At 41.6% G+C, this 19,868-nt stretch overlaps 2 protein-coding genes across 3 annotated transcripts in view; both read left to right on the top strand.

Moving 5' to 3' along the window:
* The first annotated feature begins 12,419 nt into the window (after positions 1 to 12,419).
* Positions 12,420 to 19,868, top strand: part of BDKRB1 (bradykinin receptor B1) — a 40,809-nt gene continuing 33,360 nt past the window's right edge. Inside the window, exons 1-2 of the mRNA XM_074584075.1 lie at positions 12,420 to 12,514; positions 18,187 to 18,339. Coding sequence (XP_074440176.1) covers positions 18,321 to 18,339 — 19 coding nt within the window. The 5' untranslated portion in view covers positions 12,420 to 12,514; positions 18,187 to 18,320. The remainder of the gene's footprint in view (positions 12,515 to 18,186; positions 18,340 to 19,868) is intronic.
* The window catches only part of BDKRB2 (bradykinin receptor B2), a 32,950-nt gene continuing 25,526 nt past the window's right edge, over positions 12,445 to 19,868 (top strand). Inside the window, exon 1 of one of the 2 annotated variants that reach the window (XM_074584079.1) lies at positions 12,445 to 12,514. Coding sequence is in view for 1 of the 2 variants with exons in the window: in XM_074584077.1 (XP_074440178.1) it covers positions 18,321 to 18,339 (19 nt within the window). In the remaining variant the exon portion in view is untranslated. Of the gene's footprint in view, positions 12,515 to 18,219; positions 18,340 to 19,868 lie in introns of those variants that run through there. The other variant, XM_074584077.1, reaches the window with a different exon arrangement.

Genomic DNA, 19,868 nt, shown 5'->3' with positions numbered 1-19,868 from the left:
GCCTAAAATAGGTAGAACCTCCCATGTCTTTTTTAACATCCTTTATTTACTCGAGAGCTCAGGCTTCTCTTCTTAAAACCAAAGAACTCCCAATTCCTTCAGTTTTCCTGTGTAGACCACTGTTTCTAGAACTCTGACTGTTGTCACTGATAGTTATTCTTTTGATCCATGGTGATTCTTTTGAAGCGGGGCACCCAAAACTTGACACTAGTCTGCTTCAAGCTTTACCCCTGCCTGAACGATTAAATGGTTCTTTTGTACGTGTGCTACTAGATATGTTTTCCTTTCTATTACTACTTTGCCTGATGCCCCACAGTCAAAATATAGTTGCTTCTATCTGCAACTTGTACTATCTTCTTATAGAAGAAAACGAAATTCGTTCAGGACAGCTTGCTCTTAATAAATCCACATGGATCATTCTTTTCAATATATTATTAAAAAGGTGGTCCTGTTAAGCAAACCACACACCAATTCCTAGGCAAAAGGGATCCCGCTGTCTTCCAGAGGGTCTTTACGTACTGAGCCCTTCCTCCTTGCCCCTAAGGATGACACGTCTCAACAAGGAATAAATCTAACCTTTAAACTTGGACCTTAATTTTAAACCTTAAAAAATATGCAAGATAAGAAACAGAGCGCGACCGAGTAAAATCTAAGTATGGTATTTCCACGCGGACTGCACTCAGCTGACACTACTCTCACAGAATTCAGTGGAAACAGATGATGTTGGATTATCTTGATTCAGACTCATGGAGAAAAAGATATGGCTCAGGCGCTACTTCCCTGATCCAGTAGAAAAGGTTTGGGGCTTTTCCCCCTTAGTTTTGTTTCTCTTGTGAGTGATTGTATGTGGATGTGCTATTTAACCATCTCAGTATCCCCCCAGTTATCAGCAGACCCAGTATTCCCACTGTTTCCAGTAAAAGTTAGTTTTACTAGGTAAGAGAAGGCTGCTGTGGAAATCACTAGGAAATATGCAGTTTCTACTTTTATTTGATAAAATTATGCAAATGCTAAAATAGGGACACTGTAAACAGATGGGAGCAGGAGATATTCAAGAAATGCATGGAAATCAATAGGGATAGGATGAAAATTAAGCACTCAGAGCAAAGGCTAAATAGGAGATGCCATCATCCAGAGCTGAAGAGAAGTCAAACTTCAGAGGGGAACTTGGAGAACTGCAATTCTGGTAAAACCAGAAGGAATTCCAGAGAAATAGGTAAACAAACAGCAGTATTTAAAGTCATGAGAAGTTGAGGGAGATACTGTATGTCAGCATTTTATAACATCTTTATACTTGTGAAGAATCAGATAAAGTTTCTTTAGACACTCACAGACAGAGGCACATTAGATATTCTAGGATTCTACCTGAGGCACTGAAGTTACTTGTAAAAATCAAAAAACACAAGCTTTTCAGAGACACTCCCCCACGGATAAAATATTTCTAAAGTCTCTACGCTTGTAACAGAGAAGATCTGAGTTATTTCCCTTGATCTTCAATAGATTTGTTGAGCAAGTCATTAAAACTCTCAATTTTCATAGAATTGGGGTGATATTGCTGACTTTGGCTACAAAGGCCATGAAACCTAAAGGGCAGACATGCCTTTCCCCACCCGCCCCCCACCAAGGAAAATCCCATCCTCTCCAGAGGTGCCATGTAACATTGCACTCATTGGGGTAGTAGCAGTTACACGCAGTATTCCTTGCCAACACATCCCTTCAGAGCTGAAGTCCCCTTACTATCAGAGGAAAGAAAGAGGAATAGTCCTCTGTCCTGCCCCCATAAGACATATGGCAAAGCAGGGAAGGTGCGTGTGTATTAGCACACAGCGGGACCAAACAGAGATTCTTATTCCTTCTAAGGGTACATCTCATGCTGCAGCCAAAAGGCCTCAACTTTTGAACTCTGTAAAAATCCAAGAACAAGTGACATTATAACAACTCGAGCAGCTTTTGTTTCAATGAGGCTTATAAAGGGAAAATATAAAGAGATAAATTCATCTTCCCATCCTTCAAGCTATTAGCAAAATTAGTTTTGCAGTCATCTGGTCTTTCTACAGTTCCGTCCTAATTTTCTTGCACATGTTTAAATTTGCACATGTTTTTCTCATTGCAACTGATTACCAAGGTAATAAATCTTTCTTATTTCATTAAATTAGGGAGGGAGAAATCAGAAAGAAATCAGTGTGAGTGCTGGAAAGCTGAAAATCCATTTTTAAAAAGTGAAAAAATAGTGAACTTGATTTTTAAAAATGCCCAATTTTTCACTTAGCTACTCATATGGATTAAATCATGAAGATACGAGAGCTTTATTTTTAACACAAGTACACATCTTCCAAAGACGGGTGTGTATTTCTTCTTCAAATGCATTTCCACTTAAAAATCTAATTTGGCAGAAAGTATGTAACATTTCAGTTTACACTGAATGAGCGCGGCTGAATACTGAATTTACTGCCGCCTACTGCGTTTCCTGCAAATATCAGAATTCTTGCCACAGCCCTCCAAAAATTGCTTCTTGATTGTAAAGGATGCCCTTGCTTAAAGGCTGGCTGACAGACCTCTGGGATTACTGTAAATGAGAAATCTCTGCTGGGCATTTATACTTCTACTGAGGTTTCTCACATACTTTCATATCTCTGATAGAGAAAAGAAAAAAAACCTTGCTGATAGATTTGTGTAAAGGGATCAAAAGTTATCTAGATATTTTCCCTTTTTTTTTTTTTGTTATAAGCTGGGCAAAATGAAGTTATGGCTACAAGTAAAACATATAATTGGGAAGAAAGTTCTGCCCACACAACAGCTCCTCTCCTGAATAGCCATAAAGATAAAAAGATTTGGGAGGGACTGTAGAAGAGACCTTTGACAGGTGAATTCAGCCAAGCACTCCCTTCATAGTGTGATGATCCAAGTGTTTAATGCAGTCCTTGAATGTATAATTAAGGGGCAGCTAAGAAGAACGGAAATGTTATAGCTCTTCTTTGGTAGTGGTAAGAAACTGGTCCAGTTCTGTTTCAACGGTGTGTTTTTGTCCAGTTCTGACACGGCTGAGGAAAACAATAATATACCGTAGAAGGTTTAGGGAAGAGCATGAGTTGTTAAAATATTGGGAAACCTGCCTCATAGCCCCGTCTTTATAACTTCTCAAAGGAAAGGTCCAGAAATAACTACCACAGAATGCAACCACCTACATGGAGAACAAAACTTCACTGAAGGTTTCTCCAGTATGGCAGACAAAGGTGTAAGAGCTTCCAATGCTTGGAAGACACGCACATACACACCAAGGCTGAAAAAGAAGCAGTGATGTGAAAAACTTTCCAGATTCTCATAGGATTCTCATCTCTGGAACTGCCAGAATTCGTGGAATGACAGAATTTTGTAAAAAATAGACTGAAGGTCAGCTAGCCCAACCCTCTGCTCAAGGCAGGATAACTTCAAAGTTAGGTCAGATTACTCAGGGCCCTGTCTAGCTGAGTTTTGAATACCTTCAAAGATGGAAACTTCACAACCTCTCTGGGTGATATGTTCCATCATTCAACAACCCTTAATGAGAATTTGTTTTCCCAACAAGAAATAGGAACTTTCCTTGATGCATTTCTTATCCTTTGCTGTTTGTCCTTTACCATTCACGCCTGAGAAGACTCTGGCTTTGTATTTTCTAATAATCACCCGTTACGCTGTTTGAGATGGCAAGTATTCCCCCTCAACCTTCTCTTCTTCAGGATTAAGAAACCCCTTTCCCCTCAGCCTCCTCTAGAATGTCATGTGTTTCAGCGTCTCAGTCATCTCAGTGGTCCTCCTTTGGACTCCATACAGTTTGTAAATCTCTTTTCCTGGGAGGGTAGGAGTGGGTGGAAATGGAGACGTGACTCTTAGAGGCGGCCTCAAAAACACAGGGTAGAGGAGAATAACTGCATGAACCTGCTGGCTATGCTCTTACTAACTGACCACTATGCTGCAAGATTTCACAGTTGAAAGGATACACTGCTGACTCGTGTTCAACCTGCTACTCATTACGACTCTACAGATCTTTTTCTGCAGGGCTGTTACCTGCTCAGCCCATCTATAACCTGTACTGAGGCATAGGGCAGGTACACCCAAGATGCGGGGCTGTTGAATTTAACAAGTTTCCCATCAGCCAACTCCTCCAGCCTTTTGAGCTCTCTCTGAATGGCAGCCCTGCCTTTTAGCTATCAGTGCCCCTCCCACCTCAGCTTCGTGTCATCCTCAAGCTTGAAGGTACTCTTTTCCATCATTCAGGTTGCTGATGGAGACATTAAACAGTGGTGGAACATCACTCAGAGCTGACTGCCAACTAGACATCGAACTATCGCCCACTACCTTCTGAGCCCAATGCCCATCAGGTTTTTCATACGCTCTGTAGCCCACTCATCTAGCCTCTATGTCCCCAGTTCAGTTATAAGAATTAGGACATTGTATCAAATGGTCCGCTAAAGTCAAGATAAACAGCATTCACTACTCTCCCTTGTCCAGCCAGCCAGTTGCCATTTCATCAGAGAAGGCAATCCAGATCATCAGGCATTATTTGTCCTTGGTATATCCACATTGACTATTCCTCACCACTTTCTTACTCTTCATGTGCTTGGAAACAGATGGACTTGCTCCACAATATTCCCAGAACTAAAGTGAAGCTAAGTAGCTTGCAATTTCTCAGTTTATGGCTTTCCTCCTCAGTTCTTCTGCTATACCAAACATAGCTTGTCTACCCAATAAGTATTTAAGTAGAAGCATTAAAAAAAAGAATGTTGAAACAATAAGATCTAGGTTGATAAGGACAAATACAATCCTTAATTTTCCTGTTTCTGTTGGGCACTAGTCAAAAAGGAAATAGACAATACATGGTGTACTGTTTGATTCTGGGCAAATTTGATCTTGGCTGCTGTGAAATCCAGACAATGGTTAGACTGGGGAAGAACAGCAAAATGGTATGAAGATGCATTTGCTTAGTTTCTGTTGTTCCTTCAATCCCCTTAATCTAACTACTCCACTATGTCCTCCAGACTACTTCTTTGCTGTCCCCTCTGCTATTAGTACCTCCCACTTATCGGGGAAAAATACACAAAAGCAACTAGTTTGTTTGCGTATCCAGTTAATTCCCCCAAATAAATAAATAAAGAAACCCCACAGTATTACAGTAAGGAGGGGGGACACATTTTGTCTACAACTGTATTTGATAAACCACTATTCTGCCAGCAATTAGAGTACAGACTTTCAGGATTGAGGACTATATTATCTTGTTTTAGTCAAATGTGAAGGGTATGATGTCAATGTCCTACCCTGTTGGTTCAGTCTTGCTCTTAAGTCAGCCTAGCCCAGAAGAGATTTCTAACATCAACATTAAGGCTGGAGTGAATGCAGTATAAATGCAAAGACACATTTGTAAAAGGAGCGGAATAACAAGAGAGCAAGAGTTAAGAGCGACATGCAGCAATAGACAGGGCAAAATTAACAGTCATAAAACTCATAAACACTGAAGAATGTGCAGCTCATACCAAGATCATGTCAGGGATGACTCAATAGCTGAAGGCTTGTGCTCTGGTGCCATTTCTCTTCCTATTATTCAAATAAGAATACAGTATGTAGCTAGAGGACGCGCAAAACAAGAAAACAAAACAGGCGGAGACCTCACTTAGGATTTCTGAAGGGTAAAACAAGCAGACCTCTTAGACGAGAGATCAGACGCTCAGTAGCCAGCAGTCATCATTTCCCATGTCACACACAAGTAATCCCAATAAGACTACTAGACGCAGGTATCTAGGAGTTCATTAATATGAAAATTACCCAGAAATAAAAACAACCTTCCCCTTCTCTGCTCTCACACAGAGCTTTGTTACAACCCAATGGCCTCGTGTCTCTTTCCCCAACCGCACCCAGGAGACAATAAATGCTTAGAATGAAGGAAATCAAGCGTGCTGTTGCAGGGACTATTACCACGCACTGAGAAATCACTGGTATTCAGAAAAAAAGCAGAAAATGATTCACACAAATCACCAGTTGTAGCAGGAATTATTCCCTGCCAGTCATTTGTCACTATAAAAAGGTTAGAAAATTACAGGGTTTTTATATTCAAACTCCAAAACTACTTAGAGCTACTACTCTCAGATTTAGTTACTATGATCATTAAATCCTTGCCTTCCATACCTTCAGAATGAGATCATTTGGATTTTGCTAAATGATGGTGGCCACATCTGTTTAATTTTCATTGCATTACTAACACATTGGCCCAGAAAAGGTTTAAAGCATTCATTTTCATGTTCTCCACATACAGTGCCCAGGACATCATGTGGTTCAAGCCCTCACCACCACCCTGCTGCAAAGCTTCCCTTTCACTTTTCTGGCTCAGGAAAGCGCCCATTCAAAGCTTCCACGCTCCACACTTGATTTTAGCACAAATCAGTATGATACTTGAAGGAAAGCACTTTTGGATCCATTTTAAAACCCTCTACTAAGCAAACTGCATTGAAATTGTTATAAACGTCAAACCCATCCGTTCCCCTATAATTCATGGTTTGTGATAACACTTGGTAGGTATGTGGATAAACCCAACACAAACAGCACGCATCACTTTGTGGGGAAAAAGCACAGGGGAGAGCCCCAGTAGCACATTTGGCTTACAGAAGGAAGTTGACAGGGCGATGAGTTATCCTTTTCCCAATAATGGGTGCCATGCTTTATAAAGTAAAACTAAAATAAAAATTGAAGTAGTTCATACTCACAAAAGCCCAGAGAAACACATTCAGAGGCTAACACTAAGCGCTCCTGTGGGTAGTCAGTTTGTCTGGAACTCTAGCATATCTTAAAATTTCAGCTTTTGTCTGTGCCGTTTAGATGCAACTCACAAGAAAGAGAAATGAAAGACATCCTTTCATCACCTGATGGATCAGTGCGTGGCACTGCAGAGATTTTCAGTACCTTGCATTGATCAGAAGTCAAATGGCATTACATTGTCCACCTGCCAACTTTCAGCATGACTTTTAGGCCTCAGGAAAGGAGAAATGCTTTCCTGCTAAGCAGCATTTCCTCCGCCTCCCAGCAAGCATTAACTTGCACTTTGTAGCTGTCACAGTGCTATTTAATTCCATGTAGTTGCAACAATTAGTGTCGATGGAAAATTTGCTACCAGGAGTCTGGCAGAACAATGCTAGAAGCCAACAACGGTACATACATACCAAAAAGAGCAAAACAAAACCATAAAGGCACATGTGGAAAGTTTTACAAAAATAAGTTGCCATGTGTTCAACTACAAACACATCAACAGCCTTCAAAGTGCTGATAAGCCTGTGTTAGAATAGTTGTACCTAAAACTTAATTTCCCTTAAGTTTAGTAGTATGCATAGAATGTCTATAAAGACTGCCTCAGATCTCACTAGGGCTGTAGTTCACCAAATCTGAGAAGCCAGTAGAGTTTTCATATAAAAGATGCAAGACCCAGGCACAAACAGAATATATTGTTCCCTGAGGTATATGGCTGCTTTTGACTGAAAATCCATTAGCTTTTTAAAATAAAAATAATAAATAAAATATAAACAGTCCACCACAGCATCCCAACTGGAATCACAGTAGTCTTTCTTTTGGCAGATTTTCACCAAAAAGACAGGGTTTCTTGAGTTTGTGCAGGACCTGCTCCACGCTGCCATTTAAGCGTATGAGAAAGACTCTCCCATGCACCCATCGCCTCCTGTAGGGAAGGCAGGCTACAAAGAATCACATTTCTTCTCATCCTTCCCCTGCCAAATTGCAAAATTCTGTCATACTCCCCCTCCTGTGCCATGTTGCTTCCCTGTCACCCCTTCTCCTGGCAAACGGCAGGTCACCCAGCTGCCCTCGTATTTAGGGCATGAATAACTGGTGCTGTTATCACAGCCATTCTCACAGGAACAAATCTCATCAGCTGTTTTAAACGGCTATTGCTGCGCTCTTATACACGTGGTTCCTGTGCTTGCATTACGTCTCTATTAGTAGAACTTAATGGACTAGCAGGAAGGAGCTTAAAAACGAACAGACTGGCAAAATGTTGCCTGAGGAGCTCAGGAAGAGAACAGCGTGCACCGGCAATTTTCAACAAAGCCCAGTGCAAGTGAGATGGTGCGTGGAGATTAGAGGTGCGTGGAGATTAGAGGTCTCCTTATACTCTTGCTGAAAGTGACGTAGTGTTGAACTACAACAGCTAATTTGGGGGTGTTCAGTCCACAGGCTATTAGGAAAAGGTTATTTTCTTAGCTTGTAAAATACGTCTTAAACTGTACACTTGCAGGGTTGGACACAGACAGCGGCGTGCATCCTTTGCGAAGTTCTCTCAGGATACAAAGGAACTCGTAAATCTTAGTGTTTTCAATAAGAGTGGAAAAGCTTCTGATTTTAATGAGGAGAAGCAGACAGTTTCCTTCCGGAATGGAGGAGCTTTATTTGAGGCACATCTGTAACACTGTTTACAGGAAAATTTCAGTAACTGTGAGGATAGGTCCACTACCCAGTATTTCAGTTTGGGGTTATTTTGTTTGGGTTTGCTGGGGTTTGGTGGGGAGGCAGGGGTTGTTGTTGTTTGTTTTTTTTTTTAAATCTTTTTCCTTGTGCTAAGTGGTTACAATTAATCCCACCCAATGCCTACAAAGGAAAGAGGGGGGGAAAAACATTTGACGCAAAACAACCGAAAAGCCATAACATCCTGCAGCGCTGCATGTCAGAGCTAATGCCATGGGCTAGCATGCTACGGCACCCTCGTGAGAAGCTTGGTCAGATAGAGCTGTTTGGGAAGAAGACAAGACACGCAATCCTAGTGCTGTTTGTTTCTAAATGCGATGAAAAGCTATGGAGTTACCACTCAGTAACAGAGATATGCCAGGCACTACCATGGGGATAAATCTACATAACATTAGACTGCCAGCTCCTTGTGAAGGGAATAACCCATTCCTTGGGTGTGTGGCCAAATTGTGATTAACGCTAGAGAAGAAGCAGGGCCGAGGGTTGCAGTCACAGCGATGCTCCCTCCAATACTTCTGGATGCACAGATAAAACACCCACATCTCCCAGATCGACATTCTCATCCCAGTAGCATTGCTGGCTACAGCATGAGCCGACCTACCAAAGGTACAGAAAAGCAGGGTCCCTTGCGTGCTCTGTTCATTCTGCTGCCATTTCAGATTTAACTTCTGGCTACTCAGCTGAAGATGGTTTTACTGCCAAAACAGCATCGCAGCATTCATTGCTCTCTGTGGTTTTCCATACATGCTTGCAAAGGGATAGCTTGAGATCCACCCGCTACTTCCAAAGATGAATGCTGCCCCTTTTACAGAACCAAAGAAGTTGGTTCTGACTGTGTACCTGTACGATACCATGTATAGTGGATTCAGTTTTCAAACAAAAGGGTTTTTCCTCTGGCAAGTAAGTTATGCACATTTCCATCAACATTGTCTTTGCTTCTCTGTTGATATCCTGTGCATCTGTAGGCAACCTTTGTCTCCTTAGTGGGCTTTCAAGACTAAACCCATTGTACAGTCCTTCAGTAGCTCACACACCTTCTAAATCCTGATTAATTTAACCCCTCTTACAATAAGAAGAAAAGTACTAAAATTCTTTAATTGTAGGAAAGAAAGGGCTCATCTTTATGAATTAGAGAAATAAGGTTTTAAATTAAAGGCTACCCATTTTGTTTTGGATGGCCAGAAACACATACAAGACCAAAAAAAACCGTTCTCATTCCAGAAAAATTTGACTGACCAAAATGGATGCTTGTTTAAACCAGAACACATGCCAAGCAGCTATGGCTCAGTGATGATACAAAAACCACAAAGCTGACAGAAAACTGACCAGATAGATACAATTTATTTAGGAGGATCAGACTCAGTCCGGAGCAAGGAAAAGGAAGTTAATCAGCATCCTATGTAGGGAAAGTACCTAAATCTCTTTTATTCCGTGAGTCTTGGGAAAACACTGAGTTTGTAGGGGAAGTAGATACACAGACTTAGCTGCAAGAAAGGCTTCTTCCAGGAGCCTGACCAGTACACACAGACTTCGAGAGCTGCTCTTCACCTGAGCACAACTTCTCTCATTGCACAGTCAATGGTGCAAGTCACCTGTCCACACGGGGACTCCTGCTCAGACACTAACACTCCAAGTTGTAGATCCCGGCCAAAAAGCCATGGAGTTCAGCCCTCTCCCAAACCCAGGAATGCAGAGACAGCCATAGCTTTGCCAGCAGGGTGGGAAAGATCAAAACATGCTTGGAAAAAGCCAGCAATTAATCAGTCAAACCACAAGGTAAGATTTTTCTCCCCCAGAAAGTGCTGGTAACAGTCCTGAACAACTACCAAGGCAAGCAATTCTTCCATTATATTTACTCTTTACTCACTGTTTGTTGTCCCGAATTAAAAGAGTCCAATATTCAGCTACGTTCTCTCTCAGGATCCTAGAGAAATGCTAACTGAGCAGGAATGCTCACAGGTGACCTCTTTCAAAGTGATTAAAGCTTTCACAATTGCAGATGATGACTTTCAGCTGTGGCACCTTGCAGCCATCCAGGCAAGGGTTTTCTGACAAGTGTTTTCTCCAAACCCAGAAAATGATGGGGGGAGGAAAGGGGAGATTTCTCTCACTCACTTGAGTTCAGGCTGTTCTAGCTTTCTGCAAAAATATTGAAAATTCCACGTTTTACCTCCTTGATATTTGATCTTGGCTGCAGTATTACAAACGGCCACAGGTAACTGGGCTGCACGTGAAGCCTGGCTCCTGTGTTTGTTACCTCCCCCACTTCCCCGAACCACTAATGGTTGCTCCTTCACAGAGCTTTGTCTCTCTAAAGCTCTCGAGATGGTTGCAGGCATTTGTTTCCCCTTTCGGCAAGTCTCCATAGCGGACTGGCTGCTGGCAGCACCTGCCTCCCCTCCTGAAAAGGCTGTAGAGCACTCCACCTGCTCTTCCACAAGCTATCTGCATTCCTCAGGTGTAACTGAGTAGATCTGGCAATAGCTGGGGTTTATTACCTTACTGCAAATGAGCCAGCAGAGTCCCTCCTGTGAACACACAAAAGATGTCTTAAAATCAAAGCAGAATTTTGCTGCACTCTTATTTGCAAAATTATGTTGAAGTTTATGCTAAATCCACGTCCATCCAAAAGAAAAATCTACAGAGAGTCCTAAAATGTTTATTCAGGTATGGAAGAACTTTAAAAAAAAAAAAAAAAAACTAAAAGAAAAATTCAGCATTAAGATCTTTGAGATTTGAGTTTACACAGTCCAACTAGAACTGGTGCAGGGAAAGCAGGGACAGACCGGGGGATGATTTTGCTGATAGGGAAGCATGACTCAACTAGTGGCAATAAAGAAAGAAAATGTACTGAGCGGCTATTATGACAGATCCAGAGAAACAAAAGGAAAATGACTAGAAAGCAAAGCAGTAATTCCTGTTGGAAAAAAGTGCAAGTCAGAGTATTGCCCTAGAACTATAAATGAAGAATCAATGGAGAGCAGGGACCAAGTACTTTCCCTGGTGTCCCATTGATCTCGATATAGACCACGTATAATACGAACAGCCCCCAGTGTTTTCTTGAATCTTTTACTTTCGGAATTAGTATTTTGTGGGAAACTCAGAGTGTTCTTTTCTCTGCTCGCTTCTTATTTAAATGAAGATGTAGCCTTTCTGCAACCATGGTTGCCATTTCAGATTTCAGTTTAATTGCATAAATGTTAGAGGAAAAACAGCTATGCCTCTTAAGAACAGTGTAAAATTAGTTCTCTGTGAATTGTCTCACATCCAGAATAAAAGTCAATGTAGCAGGAAAAAGGCTCTGCTTTGCTCTTAGGGTATCGTTCTGTTTCATACAGAGCTCTCATCCATAAGGTTGAAGAACGTTTGGTCCAATTTAAATCTTTAAGTAGTGTTTGTATTCTGTATTTGTACTCAGCAGACCGAGGAGTCAGAAACCTCTGCTGAGGAAGAGCAGTGTCTTCCAGAAACAGAAACAGCTAATTTCTTCCCATGAAAGAGAAGTATGTAAGGCTGTAAATGAGATATTTGATCTTATCTGTTTTAAAGATCCTAGTCCTCCAAAAAGCTGACTTGTTTAACTCTTCATCATGTCTAACCCCAGTAAAAAAACATGTGCACTCACCATCCCCCAAAATCCAGATCAGATTTGTGTGTGTGTGTGTCGGCTCACGTGTGCTTGCGCACAATTCTGGCAGCTGTTGTGCAAACACTTGACTGTTTTATACACATACTGTGGCACACCAATATTTTAGCTGTATTTGTGTTGTTTGCCACCCATATTCAAATGACAGTGGTCTCATACTGGGTACAGTAGGCAAAAGTTGCTTTTAATATACAGCATGGGAGAAAATCCAGGAATATGATGTCATCAATGAGGGATGAGTCTGTTCTGTTCAGGGAGGGGCAGAAAACCAGAAGTTAGACTCATTCATACAACAGAAGGAGCTTGGCTGTTCCCGGAGACGTTTTGCACTTCCCTCATTAGTACCTGCCCAGTGGTGAATTTGTAGTCAAGGTATGTGTTTCCGCTTCACTTTACTATGAAAAGTTCTCATTATTTAAATTCAGCAGAGTTTGTTGCTTCTTGGAAACCACTTCTTGAATTCTTAATATGTTTCTGGTTCAGTGACAAAAGAGCTGATGTTGTTAGTGCTCCAGGAGCACGGAGGAGAAAAAAAAATTGTTGCTAATGTGATTTTGTAACTTGTCAGCTTTTGCAGAGCTGTAGCATTTACAGAAAAGTGCTTTATTTCAAAGTACCCGACATACCAAAGGCACAGGGCTTTTCACCTGCCACACGTGCTAACCAGTGTGTGGGCTACTGGAGGGAAAGGCTTTCTTCTGTCCAGAAGACATTTTGTGTCTCTAACCACACCGTGGGCACACGTTCTTTCATCTCCCCCCCCGCAAAAAAAAAAAAAAAAAAAAGTGCAAGCAGCTAACTTTGTTTTCAGCTGAGAAATTACCTACAAAACAGTAGGGAGAAACCAGAGGCAAATCTTTTCTGTACATACTGATCGTTTTCTCTCTGTTTATTATTTTGATCGTAAACTTTGTGGGGCAGGAGGTGTGTATGTGTGTACCTTACGCTGCCAACCTGTCTCCCTTGCACTGGTTGAATGGCAAAAACTAAACCTTTAAAGATTTTTTTAGGTTACAAAGAAGAAGAGTTTTGGATGAACTTTAAGGAACATTATCAATTTCTTTCTAACATCTGTATCCGATAAAAAAATGCAGTAAGATCATGATTTATAAGATGTTGATAAAAACAAAGAAAAGCTTAGAACTGGGATTGTAATTAGGATCACATAACAAAATGACAAAAGGTTGAAATACATGCTATATTTTAGCTATTAATTTTCCATTACTTAGTATCCGGAGCAGCCATCTTAGCGTAATAATAGCAAAATAGACATAAAGCCAAAAGAGTTCAAATCGTTTGTCATTAGAATCCTTGTTTTAATACACTGTATGTAATCCTACAGACGCCGTCTCCTAAGAGTATACTTTTATCTTAAACAGCTGTATATATTTTCTTAAAGAAGCTAGAAGACAGTTAGCTAGCAAAAAAAATTTCTATTTTTACATCACAGTCTCTAAGATTGAAGCATCTGGCTGTTGAGTAATGGGTCATATAATTGTTCTTTGCTGTTCTTTGAGAATGTGCAATCATTAAGAGAAAAAACGAAGAGAAGCATATTCGCACTTCGTGATCATTCATAGACTTCTGAATATAATTGTATTGTTTTCAGGGGGAACAGTGAAAAGACAAAGAGAAGCAAGAAATGTACCCAGGTTAATAAAGCCTTTGGAACAGCCAGAGCAGTGACACCTCCAGAAAATCTTTGTTGGGTTTTCCACTGGGCCCTGAACGTGCTAGAACAAGATCAATTGAGTTACTCAGAGTTACCTGAACATTTTGTACCGACAATCCAACAAAAACCCCTCCTTTCCTACAGAGTTAGAGCTTCCTGAAATAAGGATCTCATCCTTGTACTGGAATGCAGCTTTAAAAAATTCTCATAGCTCTCTAATATTTGAAGTCTTTTCGCAGATAGGAAAAAGAGGAATTTAGGAGAATTTTAGCACATTCATTATGAAGACCCTAAAATTCACTGCCTAAGAATAGTCGGTGTTTGATAGTCTGTTTTTCATGGAAAGAAGCTCTTAGACACCCAATCCCCACTGTTTTCAAAGTCACAGTAGGAAAAAAAAATCATATTGCAAGTCCAGGAAAACTTATCAGAGAACAGAGCTTTGCTTTCAAAACAAATTCCCTCCCAGTAACCAAGTAAACAGCAAAAGTACACCTGAACTCATTAGCAATGCTAATCAATATAAAGTTAAAAAAACCCTGAGAATAAATGCCATTTAGCTGAAAAGAGCCTGGCCTCATCCTCCTGACACCCACCCTTTAAGTGTTTATAAGCGTTGAGAAGATCCCCGCTCAGTCGTCTTTTTTCCAGGCTAAAAAGACCCAAATCCCTCAGCCTTTCTTCATAAGAGAGATGTTCCAGTCCCCTAATCATCTTCAGACGTGGTGGCAAAGCTGCTACATCCAACTTCAACAAAATGCTTCAGCACTCTTGATGTTCTCTGAAGGGGTGGATTTGGCTGACTTTTGCTGCTGTGCTGTATTTACCTCCCCTGCATGTTAACGCCTCAACTCAATTCAGGGAGGCAGGGCTGGTTTTTGTCAGCCCTGCAAACACATCTGCTCATCCAGGTCTGCAGATCCACCAGTGCTGAGCTACACTAAGGCAGGCCAGGGTGGTGACAGTGTTGCAAACGAAGGCTTCCAACTAGGGATAATTTGCAGAGAATGGAGCTGTCAAAGCGCAGAAATCTATTTCTCCCACTCACGTTATCTGAGATTAGAGGTAAACTCCACAAAAAAGAGAGTGGGCTATGGTTAGAGGTCCAGGTCTTTTTCATATTAACAGGATTTATACACGTGTGCCCAGAGATAGAACTGGCCACAGATGGTTTCCCTCCTGTGGTGTCCCTGCTTTGGCAGAAGGGGGTACGCTGCAGGCACGCTCTTTGGGACCTGCACCCCTGTGTCTCGGGAGGTGCCCTGTCCCCTTGCCACGGCTGTACGATTTCCTATCAGCTGCCTGGCTGACTGAAACGCTGCTGCTCTGAAGTGTCGTGGGGTACCAAAGAAGGGCAGCAGGTTCCCTTCCAGAAGGGTGGTGTGAGCCCTCTGCCCACAGACACGGAGCAAAGCACCAACCCAAGCCCCCGTCTTGATGCAAAAGGTCAACTGCCCCGCAGAGAGTGGGTAGGTCAGGAAACTAAGTGTTCCATCAGGTCCCCTCAGCATTTTTGCAAAAAGCAGCTGTGAAGCCTTCATAACTCAAAGGTGGGACCCGATCATTAAACAAGTACATAGGAAGACAGAAATACTGCAGTATATGTCGCTGGGTTTTAGCTGAGGTCTGCATGCACCTCTCATCTCCTTCTCCAGCAGTCTTTCCCTATAACAAGCTATATTCTAAACTCTCCATATTATTATTTGGCTTCCGTTCTCGATTATAAGCTCCTTGAGGCAAAGCCTGTCTGTGCTTGCACAGCTTTTCCACATTGATTGTCAGCGAAGCCTCCGGTCATCAGTATCACACAGACAGTAGGGCAACATCTGCAGAGACCTGCTGCGGGTCCCGCCTGCTGGACCTGGGCAAACAGCACACCAAGCAAATAGCCAGAGGAAGGGACATAAAAAGTGATACAGTTAACCACACAGTGTAGAACCTCAGCTGGACAGAATGTTCACAGTGCCATTCATGTCATCACAGTAATGATAGTTTATGTCACAAGAGGTCTTACAGATCTCTGTGGAGTGATTTGCTCACCAGCAATGTGCTTACCAAACACGACAGGGTAGCCACATCCTTTTTCTGGCTGCTTTCTCCATAGGGAAAGGTCTGTGAAAGGCTTGTTTTCCTGGCTGTGAAATCAAGAGACAAGAAAGAAATCTACATGGTGGGTGTTCCCTTAACTGTCGCAACAGGTAAACTTTGCTGTGGGATGCAAAATACACTCACAGTCAAATTAACTGTACAGCCTGAGCTCAATGCTGAACTTCAGCCAGTGATTCTTACAGCCAGTCTAGAGTCAGCAGGCTATTTATTATAATGGGCTCATCTCCTTAAAAATCTGTGATATCTGAGCTCAAGGATGGATTTCTTATTTCTTTATTTCCTTAGACTGAGTCACGTAAATCAAACCCTCCAGACACTGTGTACTCCGGAGAGCCCTTCCCCATGCTCCCCTCAGGCAGGATCCTGCTTTACCTGCTCCAGACCAGCTCACGGATGGCTGTTCTCCTTGGCATCACCCAGAAAGTTTTGCTGTTCCTGGTCCTTCCAGTGCTGGGCACTGGAAACACGCAAACCACTTTCTCCCAGAGTAAACAGCAAAAAGCAGGCAAAGAGTTAGTGGCACTAAAGGTGACCAGGAAACGTTTGCTTTGTGGAATTTCTCTCTCTTCTCTCTCTATACTCACATAGACATATATAAACACACAGACATATATACACCTGTATAGACAAACACAGCTAGTTATTGGCATCTTGTCAGAGAAGTAAAATACATGTTCCTCTGCATAATTATGTTATCCATGCAGCCCTGTCCTGCTGGGGACAATCCTGCAGGGAGCCTCCGCCACTTCCTTCCTGGTTCCTACATTTTTACTTGGTACAAAAAGATTAACAAATATTTTCATCAGACAGTTCTGCTGCGTCCATCTGTTAGGATCAAGATTGTTGCATTTGTTTATTTCTTCTCCTTTGCTTGGGCAAGGATCTTTCTTTTTTCTTCTAGTTAATACCAAAATTTCCAAGCCATGAGGATCTGGGACTATCCCTCATGGGCAGATAAACAAACAAAAGCAGAGATCACAGTAAGTAACAAAGTCAAGTAACAAAGACGATAGACTAGCCATTTACAGAATGAGGGCAACAGTTTAAAACTTAAGAGCTTTCTAAATAGCTCTCCTTTTTTTTTTTTCCCTTCAGTGAGTTGCAAGTTCATTTTCAAAGTGCTACTATTCCAACCTGGTTAAAGTAGTCATAATGAATCAGATATGAACGCAATTCATGAATGGCTGGGATATTGTTCACAGAAGTATTAATTTATAACACACGTATTTTTTTAAAAACAGCATGTACAGACATGTTGCGTAAGACAGCTGTGTGCTCTCACCTTCTACGTACATCATTAAGAAACTTTTTTTTTCTTTTTCATTAAAACAGTCACCTTATAGCCAAGAAATTCCAGCCAGCTGACTCAGCAACAGGGACATCTCCCAGAAGTAGAAGGGAGAAGTAACAAAGCGGAGTCAGTTTTTGTGGAGGTGTTTACTGCAATATTATGGAATATTAGTCTTTTTTGGAAATGGAAGAAGACAGCAGTTGGGTTTTTTTTTTTCACAATAGACATAGTCTACAAATTGGCATTTGAATCATGATTACAGCTCATAACTGTACTGTATGAGACATCTGTAATGTCATTCTGATACACTTTGCTTCATGCATCACTATAGACAGGTCTATTGTATAAGTAGTTTCCACTGCACTATTGTGTCATTTTTATTTTTTTTTTAAAAAGGGTTAAACGGAACATATTAACAAGGTTTGACTCAGGATAAATGAATTCGGGTCAAATTAAGTTTGCAAAAATTGAATAAAGATTCGACTTGAAATACCAGAATCAAACAATTTCGAATTTTGTACTATTTTGAAGCTAGGGATCCAAACCATGTGAACTATCTAGGTTTTGTAACATTTAAATGAAAATCCCAGATAAAACTCTTATAACTTTGGTATATACCTGACTCAGGCACAAATCCTTATTTGATATTTGTTTTGTAACCCTTTTCCCTCGTGGGAAATTAAAGCCAGCCTTCCTCCCTTCCTCCCTTCCTCCCTTCCTCCCTTCCTCTCTTCCTTCCTCCCTTCCTTCCTTCCTCCCTTCCTCCCTTCCTTCGTTCCTTCCTCCCTTCCTCCCTTCCTCCCTTCCTTCCTCCCTTCCTCCCTTCCTTCCTTCCTCCCTTCCTCCCTTCCTTCGTTCCTTCCTCCCTTCCTCCCTTCCTTTCTTCCTTCCTCCCTTCCTCCCTTCCTTCGTTCCCAGCAGCAGCATTTCTCCTCTGTTTGCTTTCCTTAGCAGCGTTATTTTCTCTTCCAGAACTCGCATCCGCTCGTTTCCTCTTCACTTGTTCCTGCCCTGACATCCCGCCACCAGCCTTTGCTGCCTGCTGCAGAGAGCTGTCGCCTGCGATTCTGAACAGTGCTCTGTGTTCTACAGCGGTTGTAAAAGGGATGGTACGCGAGTTCAAAGGTGAGGTGACATGATGAACTTAAATGAGAACCTTTTTCAAAATTAACAAAGCTGGTCAGAAGACAAAAATTTCTGTTTCACAGAAAAATTGGGAAGGGCAGAAAGAAGTGAAATTTCCATCCAGAATTAAAGATTCTTGACATTTTTAACAAAAGCAAGAAACCAAAGCAGAGAACACATGGACACACAGAGGAGAAATCCGCCTGGGAATGGGTAGCACAGATTAGGGATTTTGAACAAGGCATCCTCCTTCTTAAGCAAATGCCTGGGGATAAGCTGTGCTGAGTTGGGCTCTTTCATTCATTCTTTTTTGGAGCTGTTCCACTTTATAAAGATAATAAAATGTTTAGTTGGCCAGACAAAGCAAGAAAAAATCTAAGTCTCCTGCTAAAATGTTAGCAGTCAGTACATCTCCTCCTTTGTTCGAGACCAGAAATTACATCTTTACAATATTTTCTGTTAAATTCCCCAAATCTTTTGTGAGAAATCTTTCTTTTAAAATCAGTTTCTCCAGAAACTTCCTGTTTTGATAGTCATTTTAATAGGAAAAGAAAATTCCCCTCCTCCCAAGATTTCACAAAATATGTCCTACATAGCTGTAGTAACACGTGAGCGTGAGGTACCGGAAAGTGTGAACCATTAACTGTTACCACTGTGCAGACAGGAGAAAGTCTCTGACCTTGTGTCAGGCTGCAGAGCCACCCTGTGACAACCCTGCACCAGGTGACTGCTCAGTCTTTGAAGGATCTTTGGGTTTTCTCAGCTTTGGGCTCTTTGAAGAAGCTGTGGCATATGCTAAGGGAATCTATCTCTCTAACTAAATTCGCACCGTGTCTTTTTTCAGTTGGCTCTGACATTCTGGAAAGATCAGATAGACATACCTTCTCGGTGAACACCAGTGCTCAAAACCCACGCACACAGAGCACAAAACAAACTGTCTGCACCAGATTCCAGCAAGGCTACGACATCTCCTGTTGCTAACAAAGGGATGACAATAAATTGACACAGAGTTTAATTTCAGAACACTGGCAAAGCATGAAAAGGCAAAAATAAAACCGTAGTCCAAACACTGACTGTGTACATCGGTGTTGTAAATCACAGCACTTCTCAGCTGCAGAAGTGGCCTGAACCTTCCAGACCTCTCAGTGTTGAAAGCCACATGGATGTTTGTACAACTTAATCACCGAATCCCTATCAGTGTGTATTCAAATTCTTAGCTCTTCAGTAGAAATAAGGTGTGTTCCCACGTAAGAATTTTTGTCATTAGAGTTCCCCTGGGTTTTCAGCAGAAAAACAGACTATATTTGGATGTATAACCAATTTTATCTGCTGTGACTATCAAAGCAATTGCAATACAGTCTGAAGTTTGCTGTAGTTAGTCACACACACACACACGCCATTTCTAATATGTACGTTTGGTTTTGAGCTCTCCTCTGCAGCACACAGGCTGCGCTGATTTTTAACCGTGATATCTGAAAACTGACCTCTTTCCAATTGCAAATGCTGCGTGTACTGGCTAAGTCAGGAGC

Source organism: Larus michahellis, chromosome 4 (assembly GCF_964199755.1).
Source record: "Larus michahellis chromosome 4, bLarMic1.1, whole genome shotgun sequence".
NCBI classification, from domain to species: Eukaryota; Metazoa; Chordata; class Aves; order Charadriiformes; family Laridae; genus Larus; species Larus michahellis.
Note: the sequence above shows the minus strand (reverse complement) of the source record. Positions and strands in the feature narration are given on the sequence as shown.